The 22,267-nt window shown below is 39.8% G+C and overlaps 1 protein-coding gene across 2 annotated transcripts in view; it reads left to right on the top strand.

Annotated features, from left to right (window-relative positions):
* The window catches only part of UTP20 (UTP20 small subunit processome component), a 110,564-nt gene that overhangs the window by 32,605 nt on the left and 55,692 nt on the right, over positions 1 to 22,267 (top strand). For both annotated transcript variants that reach the window (XM_025926960.2, XM_086712547.1), the window contains exons 20-26: positions 6,406 to 6,485; positions 6,728 to 6,968; positions 11,319 to 11,504; positions 15,502 to 15,592; positions 16,205 to 16,290; positions 17,096 to 17,221; positions 21,002 to 21,168. In XM_025926960.2, the coding sequence (XP_025782745.1) occupies positions 6,406 to 6,485; positions 6,728 to 6,968; positions 11,319 to 11,504; positions 15,502 to 15,592; positions 16,205 to 16,290; positions 17,096 to 17,221; positions 21,002 to 21,168 (977 nt within the window). The remainder of the gene's footprint in view (positions 1 to 6,405; positions 6,486 to 6,727; positions 6,969 to 11,318; positions 11,505 to 15,501; positions 15,593 to 16,204; positions 16,291 to 17,095; positions 17,222 to 21,001; positions 21,169 to 22,267) is intronic.

Below are 22,267 nucleotides of genomic sequence, written 5' to 3'. Positions count from 1 at the left end.
TCCTTTTCATTTGTTTCCATATATTTTTAAATCTCTTCTCTAATTGCCTGGTTGACCCACTCATTCTTTAGTAGGGTGTTCTTTAACCATTCTTTTGGAGGTTTTCCAGACTTTTTCCTGTGGTTGATTTCAAGCTTCATAGCATTGTGGTGTGAAAGTATGCATGGTATGATCTCAATTCTTGTATACTTATGAAGGGCTGTTTTGTGACCCAGTATGTGATCTATCTTGGAGAATGTTCCATGTGCACTCGAGAAGAAAGTATATTCTGTTGCTTTGGGATGCAGAGTTCTAAATATATCTGTCAAGTCCATCTGATCCAATGTATCATTCAGGGCCCTTGTTTCTTTATTGACCATGTGTCTAGATGATCTATCCATTTCTGCAATTACCACATCCTTATCAATAAGGTTGCTTATGTTTGTGAGTAATTGTCGTATATTTGGGGGCTCCTGTATTCGGCGCATAGACATTTATAATTGTTAGCTCTTCCTGATGGATAGACCCTGCAATTATTATATATTTCCCTTCTTCATCTCTTGTTACAGCCTTTAATTTAAAGTCTAGTGTGTCTGATATAAGTATGGCTACTCCAGCTTTCTTTTGACTTCCAGTAGCATGATAAATAGTTCTCCATCCCCTCACTTTCAATCTGAAGGTGTCCTCAGGTCTAAAATGAGTCTCTTGTAGACAGCAAATAGATGGGTCTTGTTTTTTTATCCATTCTGATACCCTGTTTTTTGGTTGGCACATTTAGTCCATATACATTCAGTTTTATTATAGAAAGATGTGGGTTTAGAGTCATTGTGATGTCTGTAGGTTTCATGCTTGTAGCGATGTCTCTGGTACCTTGTCTCACAGGATCCCCCTTAGGGTCTCTTGTAGGGCTGGTTTAGTGGTGATGAATTCCTTCAGTGTTTGTTTGGGAAGACCTTTATCTCTCCTTCTATTCTAAATGGCAGACTTGCTGGATAAAGGATTCTTGGCTACATATTTTTTCTGTTCACCACATTGAAGATTTCCTGCCATTTCTTCTGGCCTGCCAACTTTCAGTAGATAAATCCGTCACTAGTCTTATCAGCCTCTCTTTATATGTTAGGGCACGTTTATCCCTTGCTGCTTTCAGAATTTTCACTTTATCCTTGTATTTTGCCAGTTTGACTATGATATGTCATGCAGAAGATCGATTCAAGTTACATCTGAATGGAGTTCTCTGTGCCTCTTGGATTTCAGTGCTTTTTTCCTTCCCCAGTTCAGGGAAGTTCTCAGCTATGATTTGTTCAAGTACACCTTCAGCACCTTTCCCTGTCTCTTCGTCCTCTGGAATCCCAATTATGCATATGTTAGTACGTTTAGTTGTGTCACTTAGTTCTCTAATTCTCCCCTCATACTCCTGGATTTTTTTATCTCTCTTTTTCTCAGTTTCCTCTTTTTCCATAATTTTATCTTCTAATTCACCTATTCTCTCCTCTGTCTCTTCAATCCAAGCTGTGGTCGCCTCCATTTTATTTTGCAGCTCATTTATAGCATTTTTTAGCTCCTCCTGACTGTTTCTTAGTCCCTTGATCTCTGTAGTAATAGATTCTCTGCTGTCCTGTATACGTTTTTCAAGCCCAGCAATTCATTTTATGACTATTATTTTAAATTCATTTTCTGTTACATTACTTAAATCATTTTTGATCAGTTCGTTAGTTGCCGCTACTCCCTGGAGTTTCTTTTGAGGAGAATTCTTCCGTTTCGTCATTTTGGATAGTCCCTGGAGTGGCACAGAACTGCAGAGCTCTTCCTCTGTGCTCTCTGCAGTAACTCGCGCTGGTGGGCAGGGCCGCAGTGAGACCTGATGTCTGCCCCCAGCCCACCCCTGGGGCCACAGTCAGACTGGTGTGGACCTTATCTTCCCCTCTCCCAGGGGTGGTGTGGCCCCCTGTCTGGGCTACTTACACATTGCCAGGCTTGTGGTGCTGCTTAGATGGGATCTGGCGTATTAGCCAGGGCAGATCCGCAAGGTGCACAGGGGCTGGAGGGGCAGACTCAGCTCGCTTTGCCTTTGGTAGTCCGCTTCGGGAGGGGCCCCTCTTCCATGGACCACTTGTCTACGCTTGGCTCTAGAGAGTCCTCTGCTAGTCTTCTGGCGGTTTTCTGGTGTATTTAGGCAGATGTGGGTGGAATCTAAGTGGTCAGCAGGACACAGTGAGCCCAGTGTCCTCCTATGCTGCCATTTTCCTCACCATGGTCTGTTAAATTTTTTTTACAGTGACAAGATAGTGTATAGTAATTGCAAAATTTTATTTATATATATTGAGTCAGTGAGCCAAACTTTAAACATGACTTTTTGAAACCCTAGGTGTCTAGTATCCAAGAGTCCCTTAGTTCTAAAAAGGACCTTAGTAATCACATAGAAATTACATATGTGGTGCTTCATATGTAGTCTTTCCTTTTGCAGACCTTTGTCTTCAGATGGTCTACTCTGCTTTTTGTCAGATTAGACATATATCATGTGTGACCTCTCAAAACCGTAACCATTAGTTCTTATTTGACAGAAGTAGAATAAACAAATCTCTTTACAATTTGGAACCAGTTTGCCTTTTACTGCCCTTCAGAACCATTGAACCATTCTGAAAACAAAGCCTTCTAACATCAACTTCATAATTTCACTTATTGTGCTTAAGGAAGAATCTGACACATGTGTTACTAGTAGCCCGCTATCAAAAATGTTGACTTCTTAATTGCTAAATGCCTTTCATGGTTCTCCGTGGCTGGCTAGGCTGTCTTCCTGTTGGGTACATCTATCTATCTGAAAACTGATTGATTTTTCATGGATAGTCAACAGCATATACAGTTCATGTCTTGTGTGATGATTATCCACCTTTGCCTAGCAGTCTGTACTTTGCCCAGGGGCATCCCTGTGGTCAGAGGGGCGGTGATGACTGGGAGTTGGAGACTGAACTTTGCTAAGAAGCCCTTTAATCTTGGCTGGCATGGGCCTCACACTTGCCCTCAGAATGCGGAAAGGTAGCCCAGGAGAAAGACAGGCAGAAGTCCAACCTGTGTCACTGTCTTTCGGTTGCTGCTCAGTAGAGCTGTTGGCTGAGACCTGCTTGAGTCTCTTCTGGCCCCTCGTCTGTTCAGGAACACACACACACACACACACACACACACACACACACACACACACTCAATCAACCTGCTGTAGTGACAAAATGGATGTTGGGCTGTGGCATTAGTAAAAATGATATCCAGTCTCTTAAAAAAAAAAAAAAAAGACTCACCTGTGTCCCTGGCCAGGCACCCCATGCTGATCAAGAAGGGCCAGACCTGCTCCTTCGAACTCCATAGTCTGTGACCCCAGAGAGCTAGGCCAGGCCTTTCCATGCTCCCAGCTGGGTGCCAGTAGATGTTTACTGCCTGTCTGGAGCCCACCTGCTCAGGCACAAGTGAGAGTAAAATATTAGGAGCAGAAAAAAATATCATATTCTTAGACACGTAATGATAGAAAGAGCATACACATTTTTTTAATTTAATTTTTTTTTAATTTACATCCAAATTAGTTAGCATATAGTGCAACAATGACTTCAGGAGTAGATTCCTTAGTGCCCCTTACCCATTTAGCCCATCCCCCCTCCCACACCCCCTCCAGTAACCCTCTGTTTGTTCTCCATATTTATGAGTCTCTTCTGTTTTGTCCCCCTCCCTGTTTTTATATTATTTTTATTGCCTTTCCCTTATGTTCGTTTGTTTTGTCTCTTAAAGTCCTCATATGAGTGAAGTCGTATGGTATTTGTCTTTCTCTGACTAATTTCACTTAGCATAATACCCTCCTGTTCCATCCACGTAGTTGCAAATGGCAGGATTTCATTATTTTTGATTGCCGAGTAATACTCCATTGTATATATGTACCACCATTGTATATATGTACCACATCTTCTTTATCCATTCATCCATCGATGGACATTTGGGCTCTTTCCATACTTTGGCTATTGTTCATAGTGCTGCTATAAACATGGGGGGTGCGTGTGTCCCTTCAAAACAGCACACCTGTATCCCTTGGATAAATACCTAGTAGTGTTTATCCAGGGATTTATCTAGAGTACTTATCCAAGGATAAATTTATCCAGTATTTATCCCAGCAATTGCTGGGTTGTAGGGTAATTTTATTTTTAGTTTCTTGAGGGACCTCCATACTGTTTTCCAGAGTGGCTGCACCAGCTTGCATTGCCACCAACAATGCAAAAGATATCCTCTTTCTCTGCATCCTCGCCAACATCTGTTGTTTACTGAGTTGTTAATGTTAGCCATTCTGACAGGTGTGAGGTGGTATCTAGAGCATAAACATTTTGAGATTATTGGTGCTAAGATACCAAATTATATAAACACTTATGTGATTCATCTGATTTCTCTTCAAATTCTAAAGGTATGTTTCATGTAGTTATTTTTTTTGCCTTTATGTCAATGATACGTATATTTTAATTTGGTGGAGGAAAGCCAACACTTAAAAATTTTTTTAATGTTTTATTTTATTTTGAGAGACAAAGTGGAAGCAGGGGAGGGGTAGAGGGAGAGGGAGACACAGAATCCAACGCAGGCTCCAGGCTCTGAGGTGTCAGCACATTCCCCGATGTGGGGCTCAAACCCACAAATGCGAGATCATGACCTGAGCCAAAGTCAGGCGCTTAACTGAATGAGTCACCCAGGCACCTCTGAAAGCCAACACTTTAAAGTTAGCTGAGTTTTTCTCCGGAGTCCTCTCCTTTCTTTACTGTGCCATACCTTGTACCTGATGCCCCGTTCACATTACTGTGCCTTTAAAAATAGTCTTCTTAGGGTGCCTGGATGGCTCAGTCAGTTAAGCATTTGACTCTTGATTTTGGCTCAGGTCATGATCTCACAGTTGAGTGAGTTTGAGTCCCACATTGGGCTCTTCACTGGCAGCGTGGAGCCTGCTTAGGATTCTGTCTCTTTCCCTCTCTCTGCCCCTTCTTACTGTTTCTGTCTCTCTCAAAGTAAATATACTTAAACAAAAAAAACAAAAAAAAAACCTTCTTAGAGGGATCTATTTAGGTTTTAAAAAATATCCTTTAGTACTTTATGACTATAAAAATAATTCCTCCTCAAAAAATTAAAAATAGAAATACCATGTGATTCAGTAATTCCACTACTGGGAGCACCTGGGGGGCTCAGTCAGTGTCCAACTCATTTTTTTTTTTTTTTTTGTTTATTTATTTTTGAGAGAGAGAGAGACAGAGTGGGAGCAGGAGAGGGACAGAGAGAGGGAGACACAGAATCCAAAGCAGGCTCCAGGCTCTGAGCTGTCAGCACAGAACCCAACACAGGGCTTGAACTCATGAACTGTGAGATCATGACCTGAGCTGAAGTTGCCTGCTTAACCAGCTGGGCTATCCAGGTGCCCCAAATGTCCGACTCTTGATTTCAGCTCAGGTCATGATCTCACAGTTTGTGAGATTGAGCCTCATGTTGGGCTTTGCATTAACAACATGGAGCCTGCTTGGGATTCTCTCTCCCTCTCTCTCTGCCTTTCCCTCTCTCTCTTTCAAAATAAATAAATAAACATTAAAAAAAATATAATCCCACTACTAGGTATTTACCAAAGAAAAGAAAAACATTAATTCAAAAATATAGATGTTCACTGCAGTATTATTTACAAGAGCCAAGATATGGAGGCAACCTAAGTGTCCATCAGTAGATGAGTGGGTAAGGAAAATGTGGTATATGTACACAATGGAATATTACACAGCCATAAAAAAGGATGAGATTGTGCCATTTGAAATAACATGGGTGGACCTAGAGGGTATTATGCTAAGTGAAATAAGTCAGACTGAGAAAGACAAATATATGATTCTACTTATAAGTGGAATCTTTAAAAAAAATGGATAAATAAACAAAAAGCAGAATCAGACCTGTAAGTACAAAGAAAAACCTGATGGCAAGGAAAAAAAAAAAAGAAAACAAAAAAACCTGATGGCTGCCCGAGGGGAGTGGGTGGGGGGTATGGGCAGCATGGGTGAAGGAGAGTGAGAGATACAGGTTTCCAGTTATGGAATCAGTAAGTTATGGGAATAAAAGGAATATGGTCAATGGTATTATAACAGTGATGTAATGGGACAGATGGTAGCTACACTTGTGAGCACAGCATAATGTATAAACTTGTCAAATCACTAAGTTATACACCGGAAACTAATATAATATTGTGTTTCAACTACACTGAAATTAATAAAAATTCCTGCTCAGTGTAGGCATTTTGAAAAAATGCAAAAAAGTACAAAAGTTATTGAAGCCCTATATTCAAGGATAACCTAATTGAATTGTAATTATATCCTTTCGCCTTTTTTTTCCTATGAGAGATCTTTTAAAAAGGATTATACCAGTATTTGTGATCTTTTCTCTTAGTTCTCATGCACATGAAATGGACAATAAGCAATTTTGGAAAGTCTACTATGAACATCTAGAAAAAGCAGCTCTACATGCTGGTATGTAAGGGGAAGTGAAAGGGAGGCTGGGGAAAAAAAGGTGGTTTAACTATTTAATTTTTTACTGCTTAATTGTGCATGAAATCAGGAAACAGAAATGAGTAATGTACTATCCTGATAACCTTTGGATATATTTTATTGTTTCCTCATATTACTAGAGCTAGAAACACCCTCACATGAGGAGACCCAGAGGACAAATGTTAACATTTCTCTAGTGGTTCCAATGACTTTTTTTCTTGCAGAGAAAGAGCTGCAAAATGATGTAAGAGATGAGAAGTCCATTGGAGATGAAAGTTGGGAGCAGCCTCAGGAAGGAGATGTTGGAGCTCTTTATCATGAGCAGTTAACATCAAAAACTGACTGTCAGGAAAGACTGGACCACACCAACTTCCGATTTTTGCTCTGGCGAGCTCTGGCAAAATTCCCAGAGAGGGTAGAGCCACGGTCCAGGGAGCTTTCCCCACTTTTCCTGAGATTTATCCAGTAAGTATTCCTTTCCAGGAGTATGTCCCTGGTAGAGTATGAGGAAGAGAAGATGTGAAGTCTTCAACTCCCAAGTAGGCTGTTTTTTTAGTATGTCCATCACATTTTCAAACCATTGGCTCATCTGTAAAGCACTGGCTCTCTCAGATAACAGCTAGTTTTTTTTTGCCACTTAATTTGACACCAGTTAAAATGTAACCATGCCACAAATGGTGTTAATAAAAATTCCAAGTTAAAAAAAAATTATAGGGGCAACTAGGTGGCTCAGTTGGTTAAGTGTCTGACTTCGGCTCAGGTCACGATCTCATGGTTCATGGGTTTGAGCCCCACATTAGGCTCTGGGCTGATAGCTCAGAGCCTGGAGCCTGCTTTGGATTCTGTGTCTCCCTCTCTCTCTCTCTGTCTCTCTCGCTCTCAAAAATGAACATTAAAATTTTTTTTATTTTAAATTAAAAAATATAAAAATAGAAATTCCGGGTTACAGGGGCGCCTGGGTGGCTCAGTCGGTTAAACATCCAACTTCAGCTCAGGTCATGGTTTCACAGTCCGTGACTTCGAGCCCCGCATCCGGCTCTGTGCTGACAGCTTGGAGCCCGGAGCCTGCTTTGGATTCTGTGTCTCCCTCTCTCTGTGCCCCTCCCCCGTTCATGCTCTGTCTCTCTCTGTCTCAAAAATAAATAAACATTAAAAAAAATTTTTTTTTAATTGCAGGTTACAAAATAAGAAAGGCTTGTTGAATTAGATTAGCATACAAAGGCCTTGTTATTTTTTGCCTTGTTGTTTCATTGCCTTTCTTGGGGCTTTAACGTGTTTTCCAGAAACCCAGCCCCAGCCACTGTGTTGTCAGCCTGCTTATGTTTCCTAGGATGCTGAGGGGGAATGTACTTTGTATGTTACTACAGAATAACAACTTTCTGGAGCATTGTTTTGTTTTGAGTAGTTAGTTGGATGACTTTAAAACTCTAAAGATACGGGATGTGATGTACAGAACAGGACTAATCATCAACGAAGAGTATGTTTTATAGTAGTATTTCATTATATGGGAAAGTGTCATATGTGTAACTTAAGCAGGCTACAAACCACAGCATGCTTGGCTTGTTCAAAGAACAGCAAGAAAGTCTGAGTGGCTATAGCAGTGACCCTGGGAGAAAATAGTAAAGATTAGGCCAAAAACTTAACAGGAGACCAAATTGTGTAGGGCCTTCAAGTGACGGTAAAGGACTTGTTTTTTTTCTGTTAGTGAAATGGAAAGACATCAGAAGGTTTAAACAGAGGTGACATGACTTAAGATTTCTTAAGGATTTTTCTAGCTGTCATGTCAAGAATAGACTGTGGGTCGGTCAGAGCAGATAGACCAGCTTCAGAGATTATAAAGTCCGGCAAGAAATGTGGGTGACTTGACCAAGGTTGTAGTAGTACAGCTGATGAGGAGTGGTTGAATTCTGCTTATTCTTGGAAAGATTTCAAGTCAGTAAAATATATTTGGGGGGGATTACACTTAGAACAGCCTGTGCAATTTGGTCAGCCAACAGATCAGATGTGTAAGTGTTTGGGGGAAAAGGGGGAATGTTGGTACAGGAAGGTGAAAGGGGAGGAATTGGGTATGTCTCCAAGGTTTTGAGCTGAGCAACTGGAAGAAGAGAGTCACCATTTACTGAGATTGGGAGGAAAGCACATGTTTGCAGATTTGTGGGGGAGATCAGGAATTCATTTTTCTAGGTGTTATGTTTGGGATACTGAATAGCCATCTAAATAGGGATGTTGAATAGGCAGTTGAATTTGAAGTTTAAAGTTGGAGGGAAAGGTTTGGCCTAAAGATTATAAATTGAGAATCATCAGTATAAACATGATTTTTAAATCGTGAGACCAGGAATGAAGCTACACCTAAGGTGTAAATGTAGAGAGAGAAGACTTCCAAGGACTGATAGCTGAGATTTAGAAGTTGGGAGATAAGGAGCCAGCAAAGGAAGCCAGAAAGAGTGAGAGAAGAACCAAGACCATGTAGCATCCCAGGTGCCACGTAAAGAAAGCATTTTGAAGAGGGAGTAATTAGTTGGATCATACATATCTGAGATGTCAGTCAGATAAAGCATAAGAATTGATCATTGGCTTTAGAAGGCATCTTAACAAGAGTTGTTTTGGTTAACCTGGTAGGGATGAAAGCCTGATTAAAATGAGCTTAAAAGGAAACAGAACTAAAAATGAAAACAGCAAGTGTGGATAGTTCTTGTAAAAAAGAAGCAGACAGGTGGAGGGTGATGTGGGAGTGGAGAGAGCTGCTGTTAGTAAGTAGGTTGCTGTTTAAGATATAAGCAGCGCACCTGTGTGTAATGCTGGTGTTGTGAATGATCCAGAAAGGAGGGAAAATTTGTAATGTAGGAGAGGGAATAAAATTGCTGGAGTCATGTCTTTGAATAGTTAAGATAGGATCCAGTGCATAAGTAGAAAAGTTTATATGAATAATTCATTCTGGCAAAGGTTACAAACAAAGATTCAGGCAGGTCAGTAGGTTCCATGGTGGAAGAGTAATGATTTTTTCACCTAATTCTTCAGGCTTCAATTTATTTATAGCATGAAAACAATATTTAGCTTCCCTGCCTTGTTTTGAAGATCATATAAAATAATGTTTATCAGTTGTTTTGTGTGCTACAAAGAGCTATACATATGGAAGCAAGTACTAATGGTGTTAACAGGAAATAAATTTCCTGCTCTGTTAATTTTCTAAATTTTTCCCTAAAGAAAGAAAGGGATTACTAATAGATTCCTGGGGATGGAGAGAGGAGCCTGTAAGATGTCGTTTCTGAGTTTAAGAAGACTTAGAGACTATAGATACACAATATTTTTTTAAAAGATACACAATTTAAAAAATATTTAACATTAGTTGGCAAGGATTACCCGTGGCAAATACTTTTATAGATGATCCAAACTAATGGAAAATGCAAATGTCACCTTTCATTTTGACTTTGAAATATATTATGGGCTTTTTATTTTATTTTTTTTACTAGAAATTTACATTTCTAAATATGTTTCCAACAATTCAGTGTTAGAACTAATTTGTGAATCCCTTGTAAACAAACATTCTTTGAGAAGAACCAAACCAGAGGCAGGAGTGACTAACAATGACAATACCTTGATAACAGGTGACATCTAAAGAGTCCCTGCTGTGTGCTAGAAGCACTCTTGTGAGTGCTCCGTGTGAGTTATCTTACTTAACAAACACTAGTGAACATGCTGTGCATGGAGATATAGTTTAAAATTTATGTTCTATATGGTTAACTGAGTGTTGGGATTATAGTGGGGGTGCTGTTCAGTAGATGATGGTATGGTTTGTAACCGACACAGCAACCTTGTTCATTTTATTTATTCGTCTGCCTGGTAGGTATCAAGTGCTAGATCCTGCTGGCTGAAAATACAGAGTTGACTATAGTAAAGTGTCCCAGCTCTCCAGGGCTAGTTTTGTGTATTCACCTGGAGTTTAACGTGTGTTGACCTGGAGTGTCTTCCAGGTGTGCTGGGAGGGTGCTACCCTCAAACATGTTATTTTATCAGTGTATTTTTGAGTACAGACTTTAAAGCCTGTCTGATCGATTTCCTTGTGTCTGTAGCCCAGTGCCGTCCATGCACAAAACAGACCACAAATGAACAAGTTGTTGGATGATGGAATTAAAATGACTCAAAAGCAATGCACTCTGTGGCAGCCTTCAAAATAATATTAGTTACTTGAAATATCAGACCAAAATTAAAGGGATGGAATCTAAATAAAAACAAACGTGAATAGGAATTGGATAAGCTTAGTTTAAAGAGGCAAAACACAAATACTTTGTGATTTTCATTACCTGGACATTCAGTTTGAGTCTGTGTCATGCTGTGTCTGCCCCTGAAAGCAATGGAGTTGACAGTCCACCTGTCTTACCAGACCACGTCCAGAGGACTGAATTTTGCTGTGGCACTATATTTGCAAAAGGACATTGGCAAAGTATAGTGGGTCTGGGTGAAAGTGACTGGCATGGTCTTAGTGCTATGCTTTCCTTATTTAATAAAATCCACCCCTATACCCACCTCCCCCAGTTACGGTTCCAGAGACAGAGAGACTGATTTCAGCTCAGGCCAAAAGAGATTTTTCAAATATTTTTAACAGTGTAACAGTGGGATTTTAAAAGTGTAACTGCAATTAATGGTAGGTTTGCCAAACCAGGTACTTAAGAGGGGCTGAATAAGAAAGAATCATGTGAGGAGGTTTGGCTAAGGTGCCCCTGGTGACTCTTCACTGTGTGACTCTGAACCATGGACGTACATCCATCTGTCACAAACAGAATTAGGACAACTCCACTTCATCTCTTTCTCCTGTAGCAACGAGTATTACCCAGCAGACCTGCAGGTCGCTCCCACCCAGGATCTGCGCAGGAAAGGGAAAGGGGTGGCCGTGGAGGAGACTGAAGAGGAACCCGATGCTGGAGATGACGAAGAGCTGGAGGAAGAAGTGGTGCCCATGGGTGAGCCCTCACAGAAGAAAAAGACCAGAAGAGCTGCAGCAAAGTAAGTTCAACATTGCTGGAAGATCACAGATCCAGGGTTCTGGGAGAAACGGGAAGAGACCTCTGATGGCCTAAGTGTGACATAGCTAGCCTTGGACAAGACGAACCACTCAGATAATTACTCAGAGGAGTGCTGCGTCACCTTGCGATTTTCTTTTGCAGCCCAAAGAAACCTGCCAGTTTTCCGAGTTTTTTGGTTGCTTATTATTACGTATTTTGCCCCTGACTTGAGTTGTCGGGATTTTGGGGGTCATCTAATCATAAGTGCTTTTTATCGACAAGAGCATTGGTCCTCGAGTGGTTGAATGCTCTTTGATCTTTGTCCTTCACTCTCATGGCACCAGGGTGTTATTTTGTGTGCTAGTGGAACACGTAATGGAACATCTCTTATAAATCTGTCAGCGCTTTTGCCTTTTGACTTGTCCCTACCCCTTGCCCCCATTACATTCTCTTTCCTGTCATCTGGGGTGTTCACTTACGTAAATTGTTAAGAAACCTCAGAAAAAGTAGAAGTGATCAGGCTTTCAGAAGTTACTGCAGCTTCCTTGAAGACTCTGCATTGAGGCTGCAAGGATCCAGTGTATTGGTGCTACCGTGTTATTTTAGCACTTTATAAATCTCAAACTGATCTGCCTATTCAGTCTTCCCACGAGCCTTTTATTGGTTCATTCAGCAGCTGTTCTGAGTGCATTTTGTTAAGTGTTGGGCTTCAAAGCTACACAGGAAGCACAGTCTAATACCTGGTCAAATTTTTTTATAGAAGAAGTATTTTTAAAGGAGTTTTAGGGCAGGACAAATCCAAAAACAACGACAAAAACTGAGTCCTAGGATCATAGTGAAAAATGACTTAATTCTATCACAAAGAGAAGATTGTTACAAAGGAGAGGCCCCACTGAAGCTGAAAGATGAAAGAAAGCCTGCTGGGCAGCTAGGGCAGGGAAGGACTTGGCAGCTAATGGAAATAGTGTGAGAGCGCCTGAGTGGCTCAGTCAGTTAAGTGTCTGACTCTTGATTTCGACTCACATCATGATCTCACCTGAGTTGGTGAGTTCGAGCCCTGCATCTGGCTCTTTGCTGACAGTGCAGAGCCTGCTTGGGATTCTCTCTCTCTCTCTTTCTCTCTCTCTCTTTCTCTCTTTCCCTCTCTCTTCCTCCCTCCCTCTCTCCTCTCCCCCCCCTCTCTTTTTGCCCCTCCTCCCCTGTGTTCTCTCTCTCTCTCTCTCTCTCTCTCTCTCAAAATGAATGAATGAATGAATGAGATAGTGTATAAAGCATAGGGGCAAGAAAGAGTGTGGCCATGCTTCCTGAAACTAGTTCCTTTTGTTTCTGCCTTCTCATAACTCTGAGCGTTCTGTCCCCTACTACTTTCTCCAAGACCAAGATTGCTGTTTTCTTCTTCGTATCCTCAGCACACAGCTAGCAAAAGATTAGTCCTCGTATTTCTTTGTTGAATAAATGAATAAGCTACTTATCCAGTCATACCTCTTTCTTTCTTACCTCTGGACCTTTGCTGTGTCCTCCCCTCTTTCTGCTGTGCCTTTGCCTCACACCTGCCAACTGAAATTCTACTCATGCTTCCAGAAACTGTTCTGTGCTACTTCTTTACAGAAGCTTGTCCTGTCTTTTAAACTGAAAGTTCTCTTAACTCAGCTTCAGACTCAGAGCAGCCATTTCATGCCTCTATCATGGTGCTTCTCCTTGCCTTGGATATTAATGAATTTTTTATAGATCTGCCATATAAATCAGAATGTCTTTTAAGGATAAGGTTCACGTCTTAATTTTTCTGCCCCCTGTAGCCAAACTTAGAATATTGCTAACATACACCAGTTAAAATGTGAGGGGGACGCCTGGGTGGTTAGGTCAGTTAAGCATCTGACTCTTGATTTCAGTTCAATGATGTCAGTGTTGTGAGTTCAAGCCCCTCACTGGGCTCCACACTGGTTGTGGAGCCAACTTAAAAAAAAAAAAAAAAGGAAAAGAAAATTTGAGTAAATTGGTACTCACATTCCTGTGTCATCTCAATAAATTCATAGTCCCGAGTTTGTAATCCTTCATGGAACATGGTCCTTGCTAGCAAGTATTTATTGAGAACATACAAATTGGTTCCTGTTTTCTTTGGCTCTTTAAGGCCACATGGAGCATAAAAAAATAATACATGTTGGGGGGAAGGAGTAGGTATTTTCAAAGAAAATTTTAAAAGTTTATTTGTAAAACTGTAAGGAAGGGCTCAGTGATAAGTATATATGGACATTGTATCAGACTTCTCTAGAGAAGCAGACCAACAGAATGAAGGTGTGTGTGTGTGTGTAAAGATTTATTTTAACGAATTGGCTCATGTGATTATGGGAGCCAGTAGGTCCAGAATTTGTAGGGCAAGATGGCAAGCTAGAAACTTAGGCAAGATTTGGTGCTATAGTCTTGAGCACAAAATTCATAGACTGGGATTTCTATGTCACAATTTTATGGCAGAATTCCTTCTCTGAGAAATACCTGTTTTTGCTCTTAAGGCCTCATTGAATGAGTCCGATCCACATTATTGAGGGTAGTCTCCTTTATTTAAAGCCGACTGATTTTGTCAACATCTACAAAATACTTGCAACACCTAGATTAGTGTTTCATTACATAACTGACTGCTGTAATTTAGACAGGTGGACACATAAGACTAACCATCACAGGTATGGAGGCTAAATAAGCACGAGTGCTACCCTTATCCCCATTTCTCCATAATATGTAAAGAGGTCCTAACTTCAAGATTACTTTCTCTGTTAATAGAGTCCCGTAGGACTTTTACAGTTTTGCATTCTTTTGCCCGGGAGCAGAGGAGGAGCACTGTTTACTAAACTCTTAGGAGCAGAGTCCCCACAAGTTTGGTTCAATCCTTGCAGGAAATCCAGGAGGTGGTATCTTTGCCTGAATGAGGAAACTGAGACTCTGAAACATTAAGTCGCTTTCCCCAAAGTCAGCATCACCTGTGCAGCATGGTTTCTATCTCTCTTCACTTCTCCCTGCTTTTAGTCTTGAAATAGGCAGATAAAACCTCTTCAAATCGGAACGTTTGTTCATTCAGGTTTTTTTTTTTTAAGCCCTATACAGCTTATAAATTATACACAGAGAGAAAACAGTTTGTTTCCCAAGTACTATTTTAAAGCCTCATTGGGGCACCTGGGTGGCTCAGTCGAAGTGTCCAACTTCGACTCAGGTCATGATCTCACTGTTCCCAAGTTGGAGCCTCACGTCGGGCTCTGTGCTGACAGCTCAGAGCCTGGAGCCTGCTTCAGATTCTGTGTCTCCCTCTCTGTCTCTGCCCCTCCTGCTCTCGTGCTCTGTCTCTGTCTCTCTCTCAAACAAACATTAAGAAAAAAAAAATTTTTTAAGCCTCATGAAGCCTATGGATTAGGAAGTTGAGCGAGTCACTGAGCTCTCTTCTCAGCCTCTTTTATTGGATGTAGTGGATGATCTAAGTGGCTTGGAGGCAGTCCCATATCCATATTTAACTTTTGACCACAGAATATTGTTCTTTCTTACTCCTTCTTGGTAACCAAGAGTCGTGGTTACCCAAACATGGACCTCTGTTTCCTGACATCAGTGTTCATGTTTTATGAAAGTGAGGAAGATTATATTTCACCATCTTCTTGTCTACTGCATCGAAACTAGACAAGGAATCATTTCAGAAATTACCTGTGTTCAACTTTGCAATGTATTGCTGTTTGATTACTTCCCATGTTTGGTTAATTTAAACCATTCGAAGCATATCCTGAATGATTTTCTGGGGGAGAGCCTAGATTTCAAAGGAAGGCCTGCGTGAGATTGAGAATTTCTGTAGAATAATTTCCTAAATGCAAATAATTAAAACTTGTTTGTGAGTTAACAGTGAAACCATAGTCAAGGTGTTTGGCATAGTTGTCAGAGAGACTAAAATTGGTGGGCACTATCATCTTAAGAAAATCTCTGTTCTTTAATTCTGTGTTGCCTGTGGTTTTTGTTTTTTGTGTTTTTAGGCAGTTAATTGCTCATTTGCAAGTTTTCTCAAAGTTTTCAAATCCACGAGCCTTATATCTAGAATCCAAATTATATGACCTGTATCTTCAGGTAAGTAAAATAAATTCTTGCCACTCTAATTCTTTGTGAAATTTTCTCTTGTCATTTACTTTATCAGAATAACTTTTAGGTTTTTAATAATTGTTAATAAATAGGGCCTATGTCTACCTTTCCAGTACAATGTTTTAAAAGTTAATAATTATTTTCTGTATCTTGAGAAACAGTTTTAGACAGTACTGATTTTGTTGGTATTAAAGACATCTTGGGTAACATTGATCAGCTGTATTAACAATGGGTTTGTGCCAAAAGAAGCTAGCTACTTTTCCTTTTACATAAATTGGTCTTACGGAGTGCTGGAATTTCAGGATCTGTTAGATTGAGTGAAAGCTGATAGTTGGAATAAGAATCTGTTGCAGTCACAATATATGATCTTCAGTTACAGAAGAGATTGTAGACGAAATTTAATGCCAGAAGCTGAGTAAGCATTGGTTGTCATTCTAGGCCATAAGGGGAAACAAAATTTCCTTTTTTCATTTGGATGTTTCTTAACGGGAGACTTATATGATTTCAGCAGAATTTATCTTCATTCTGCCCATTACTCACATATAACTTCCCATGGTATATGTGACTTCATTAATTTATTCTATAAAATATCATTCTTAGCTGTTGCTACATCAGGATCAAATGGTGCAGAAAATAACCCTGGATTGTATAATGACATATAAGCATCCACATATCCTCCCTTACAGGTAAGTTACTTGAAGCTAAAGAAATGCTGTTTCTTTGGCTGATTTTTATCTTTCTACCTGAGAGCCTTTCTAAAATAATTTTCTGAAGGCCTAGGAAATTTCCCTCTTTTCTACCATAATCATAATGCTATTTTCAAGTAATAAATGAAAACTGAAAGTATATTTGTGTGTTAAGAGTGATTCTTCATCAGTAATAAGGTAGGAAAGAGAATATTAATTGATATGTGTTGAGAAGGTTATATCATGTTGCTTCAGTAACGCCAAAATCTTGGTGATTACGCAGGGAATCATAATGATCTCTCTCTGTAAGAACAAAGGAAAGCTTTTGTATGAATCTCTTTGAAACAGCTGAGTTATTGACTGTTACTTCCTTATAGTCACTTTTACCTTTTAAAATTTGAAAGCCTGGGGCGCCTGGGTGGCGCAGTCGCTTAAGCGTCCGACTTCAGCCAGGTCGCGATCTCGCGGTCCATGAGTTCGAGCCCCGCGTCAGGCTCTGGGCTGATGGCTCAGAGCCTGGAGCCTGTTTCCGATTCTGTGTCTCCCTCTCTCTCTGCCCCTCCCCCGTTCATGCTCTGTCTCTCTCTGTCCCAAAAATAAATTAAAAAACGTTGAAAAAATAAATAAATAAAAAATAAAATTTGAAAGCCTGTCATTTTGTGAAAATTTTCCTTTATGGATATCAACCACAATATGGGTATTCTTAATACCTGTTTCAGTTTTTTGGATTACTGTACTATATTGCATTTTTTAAAGGTACCATTGATTATTAAATGATGATTTGTGCTGTATTCTATTTTTAAAGGGAAAACTTACAAAGATTGCTTGAAGACCGAAGCTTTAAGGAAGAGATAGTGCATTTTAGCATTTCTGAAGATAATGCAGTAGTGAAAACAGCCCACCGAGCAGATCTGTTTCCCATTCTGATGAGGTATTTGTACTGTTTACAACTGATTTTTTTAAGTTGATCACAAAAACAGTTGTGAATGGAGTATTATGATTCTTTCATTTATAATCATATGATTATTCCTTCAGCTATAATTTTTTCAATTATAATGGAATATTTCACTTTTTATTTTATTTTGATTTTTTTTTTAATTGGACCTTTTGGAGAAGTCAAATTGTTATAGAAACTTACTTGAAAATAATTTGTCCCTGGGGCATCTGGGTGGCTCAGTTGCTTAAGAGTCCCAATTCTTGGTCTCGGCTCAGATTGTGATCTCACGGTTTGTGAGTTCAGGCCCCGCGATAGGCTCACACAGTGGTGGTGTGGAGCCTGCTTGGGATTCCCCCCACCCCTCTCTGTCCTTCCCCTGCTTGCATTCTCTCTCTCAAAATAAATAAATAAACTTTAAGATAAGATATAAAATAAACTTTGTCCCTAACATAAAGAAAGATCTTGCCGTGGAGTTATTTTAATAATAATGTTAAAATTAAATCCAGTATTCCTCTAAATTTTATTGAAAAATAGTAAAAATAATTCATTCATTTGGTATGTAACTAATTATGATTATAAAAGCTATTGATTTTTGGTGTTGATAATGTAACCACCCACAGTACAGACCTTTGTTATATTCATTTTAATAGTTTTCATTGGATTTTCTTGGTTGAAAAAGTAATCGTTAATAACAGTCATTAAATTATTAGTCTGCTGTTTAAAAAAAACTCCTTAAGGTTCCATTTTACTCGAAATAAAGTAGGAGGTCCTCACTCCTCCTTCGAGGGCCTGGTATGACCTCCCTGCAGCCTGCCTGTCCAGCCACATGGTTTCCATTCACTGCCCCCCTCAGAGCCCACTTCCAAGTCTGTGGACCTGCTCATCTCTGTGCTCACAACACAACTTGGCTAGCTCTTCTTCTTCACTCAGTCTTCTCTCCGATGTCATGTTGTCAGGATGCCTTCCTTGACCACTTTGTGTAAAATCGCACCTTCCTCTAACCACCCTTTAGTCCCCTGCCTCGCTTTATTTTTCCTCATAATTGTCCGGCATATCCTCTTTCTTATCACTTGTCTCCCCTGACAGAAGGTACTCCATGGCCTGTAGTAAATGTTAGTCAAATTAATTTTGTCTTTTATGGTAAAAACAAACAAGCCTTATTTTTTCTGTTTTTTAAATTTACATATCACCTACACAGAGTAGAAGAATGAACTGTGGTGGTAGTGGTTGTGGTTATCCTTGTCTTGCTGCCATATTTAACAGTAATGCTGCTAGAGCAGCCCTTCTTGAAGTGTAGTCTGCCCCTTCTTGGCGGGGGCTGTCGCTGAGATGCTCTCAGGCGGTCTGTGAGGTTAAGACTTTTTTCATAGTACTACTAAGACATTACTTTTTCCCAGCATGCCGATATTTGTGCTGACGAGGCAGAAGCAACTTCTGGTGCCCCACGACTAATCAGGACAGTGCCTCCTAACTGTACCAGCCATTCTTCATTACCACACACCCGGAGTTAAAAAAATCCTGGTTTCATTAATGTTCTTGGTGAATCTTAAACCTTGAGTACTCATCTTTTTATTGTCTTGTATGACAAAGTAGGAAATGTGCATAAAGCACTTCTGCTGAATACTGGTTGTCTCATTGAATGGCCTATTTTCCAAATTACCGATGCGTGTTACAGAATCACTGGTGGGTAAAGATCCATTCAAAGTGCAAGATAGACAGATGGAGATTAAGGTAACAGATCACAGAGTTTATGAATATGTTTCAGATTGCACATTGCAACTAGCCTTTTTTTTTCAACGTTTTTTTTTTGTTTTTGTTTTTGTTTTTATTTTTGGGACAGAGAGAGACAGAGCATGAACGGGGGAGGGGCAGAGAGAGAGGGAGACACAGAATCGGAAACAGGCTCCAGGCTCCGAGCCATCAGCCCAGAGCCTGACGCAGGGCTCGAACTCACGGACCGCGAGATCGTGATCTGGCTGAAGTCGGCCGCTTAACCGACTGCGCCACCCAGGCGCCCCAAATGCAACTAGCCTTTAAGAAACTACCGCTTGTTGGGGCGCCTGGGTGGCTCAGTTGGTTAAGTGTCCGACTTCAGCTTGGGTCATGATCTTACGGTTTGTGAGTTCGAGCCCCGCATCAGGCTCTGCTGACAGCTCAGAGCCTGGAGCCTGCTTTGGATTCTGTGCCTCCCTCTCTCTGCCCCTCCCCTGCTCATTCTCTCTCTCTCTCTCTCTCTCTCTCTCCCTCTGTCTCTCTCAAAGAATAAATAAACATTAAAAAGAAAATTAAAAAAATAGAAAAAATGGAAAGTACCACTTGTTGAAGTTTGGTGTAGTATCAAAGTGCAATATCCACAGTTATCACAAAAGAATTATCTGAAAGTTTACAAAATATGTTTCCTTTCCCCACCTGCATATCTGTTTAAAGTCTGGATTTTCTTCAACTACAATACGTTGCAATTGATTGAATGCAGAAACGGATAGGAAAATCCAGTTATCTTCTAATAAGCAAGATAGTAAAGAAATGTGAAAATAAGTAAAAAAATATAAGTAAGTCTAGACTCACTAAGTTTTGGTGGGGAGAGATTTGGAAAATAAAATTATTTTTTATCAAAAATATTACTGATGGTAACCCATTTTAATTTCTACTATGATAAATATCAATAGATAAAACTCATACAAAAGCTCTTTGGGGACCTCAAAAATGTTTAAGAGTATAAAACACCCCAATCTAATAGGTTTTGCTAGTGATTCTGTCTTGCATTTCTGGGATACTTCTTATTTAGCTTTAATATTGTTTTAATGCATTACTGGATACTGTAATTAGAAATGAGTATTATGAGGCACCTGGGTGGCTCAGTTGGTTGAATGTTCGACTTCTGCTCAGGTCATGATATCACAGCGTGTGAGTTTGAGCCCCTCATCAGGCTATGTGCTAACAGCTCAGAGCCTGGAGCCTGCTTCGGATTCTGTGTCTCTTGCTCTCTCTGCCCCTCCCTCACTTGTGCGTGTGTACATGTGTTCTCTCTCTCTCTCTCTCTCTCTCTCTCTCTCTCAAAAATAACCACTAAAATTTTTTTTAAAAAGAAATGGGTTTTATGTTTATAAGCAAGAGTGGTATATAATTTTATTTTTGTTCCTAGCCCAACTCAATATCTTAGTTATACCACCTTCATAAATGAAAAAGGACTGTTCCTTCTTTCTCTCAGCTATGAAACTTTATAGCATAGCAATTAGTTTTCTTTGACAGTTTAAAAAATTCATCTGAAAAACTGTATAGGTTCCATGTTTACTCATGATTACTGTTCTATTCAGGTTTTCTTAAGTTCCTTTCACTTACTTATGTGTTTTGGCTTTTTCTTGCCCAGGAAATTCCCGATTTAATTGAAATCTTGCCAGTTTCCTTATTTTACTTAGAGTTGAATTCACTTATTTCCTTTTAATCTGTATATTATTGTTTTCATTTTTCCTTGATTAGATATACCTTTGGCTTGCCTATTTTACTGCTTTTTTCTTCGTATAAAGAACTACCCTTTGGCCTTTTATCTTTATTATTTCCTTCCTCCTGCTTCCTTCAGCCTTGTTTTTTGTTGTTGTTCTTCTAAATTTTATATGTTAAATAACTAATTTCTGTTTTCATCTTTCCTTATTTTATAATATATCCTTTTAAGTCCGTTGACTTGCTGTTCTTGGCTTTTAGGAAAACAAAATGACTAGAATTATGTTTTAGGATTAATGTGCAAAGAAAATAATGTTCTCTTAATTAACTTTTTAGGATTTTGTATGGCCGAATGAAAAATAAGACTGGGAGTAAAACTCAGGGGAAATCTGCCTCAGGGACCCGCATGTCCATTGTTCTGAGATTCCTTGCTGGGACCAAACCGGAGGAGATCGAGACATTCTTGGACCTGCTATTTGAACCTGTGAAGCACTTCAAGAATGGTAGCTCTCAACTCCCTGCTACTCTGAATGTGTGTTGTCTGCTGTAGATTTCTGATGTCTCAGGCTAAGTCTCCTGTGCTCTTGGACATCTTTCTCATGGACTGTTCCTCCCAGTCTTGATGGTAGACTTTTGGCTGAAATGGAATTCATTTGAAATTTTGATTGAATTAAGCAAAGCTCACACTGATCCTGAGGGTCGTCAGCATCCATATGTCAGTAAGCCCCTGATTAGAAAATGTGTATTTTTCAGGGGGAGCCTGGCTGGCACGGTCGGTGGAGCATGTGACTCTTGATCTCAGGGTTGTAAGTTCAAACCCCACGTTGGGTGTAGAGATTACTTAGAAAAAATAAGATCTTTAAATTAAAGGAAGGAAAGAAGGAAGGAAGGGAGGAAGGAAGGAAGGAGAGATAATGTATTTTGATTGTTGTTGTGCATTTAGGCCATTTGAAAAATGGTACTTACGCATACACAATGAATATGTTTCTCCTTAGAAACTTAAAGCATGCTGATGAATTAATTTCAGTTGTCTTGGTATTTAGTCACTCACTAAGTCATTCATCTATTGAGTAGTGATTAATTGAATACCTCCTGTACCCTGGACACTTTTCAATAATCTCTGCTCTCAACCTCACCGTCTAAGTGCAGTGAATGTAATAAGTATATAAAAATGAGTTGAAATGCTGTGTGGTCTGTTCTTTGGTGTGCAATGTTAGTAATTATTATTAATAATAATAATAGCTAACATTGTTGAGTGCATACTCCATGCCAGACATTATGGCAGATCCCTTTACATACAACTCAGTTGATCCTTAAAATAGTATCATTACTTGACTGGTCCCATTTTACAAATGAGGAAACTGAGACTTAGAGAGTGTAGTATTTTGCTTATAGCCACTCAGGTAGAAAATGGTAGTTTTGCTTTTGTTTCTGTTTGTTTTTTGTTTTTTTTAAGTTTATTTATTTTGAGAGAGAGCGAGCATCCAAGCTGGGTAGGGGCAGAGAGAGGGAGAGAGAGAGAATCCTAAGCAGGCTCCAAGGTAACAGCACAGAGCCTAGCATTGGGGCTCGATCTCACCAACTGTTGAGGTGCATGACCTA

This window comes from Puma concolor, chromosome B4 (genome assembly GCF_028749965.1).
Source record: "Puma concolor isolate L17-30 chromosome B4, mPumCon1.1.hap2, whole genome shotgun sequence".
In the NCBI taxonomy this organism is placed as follows: domain Eukaryota; kingdom Metazoa; phylum Chordata; class Mammalia; order Carnivora; family Felidae; genus Puma; species Puma concolor.
This window is presented reverse-complemented; position numbering and strand designations above follow the sequence as displayed.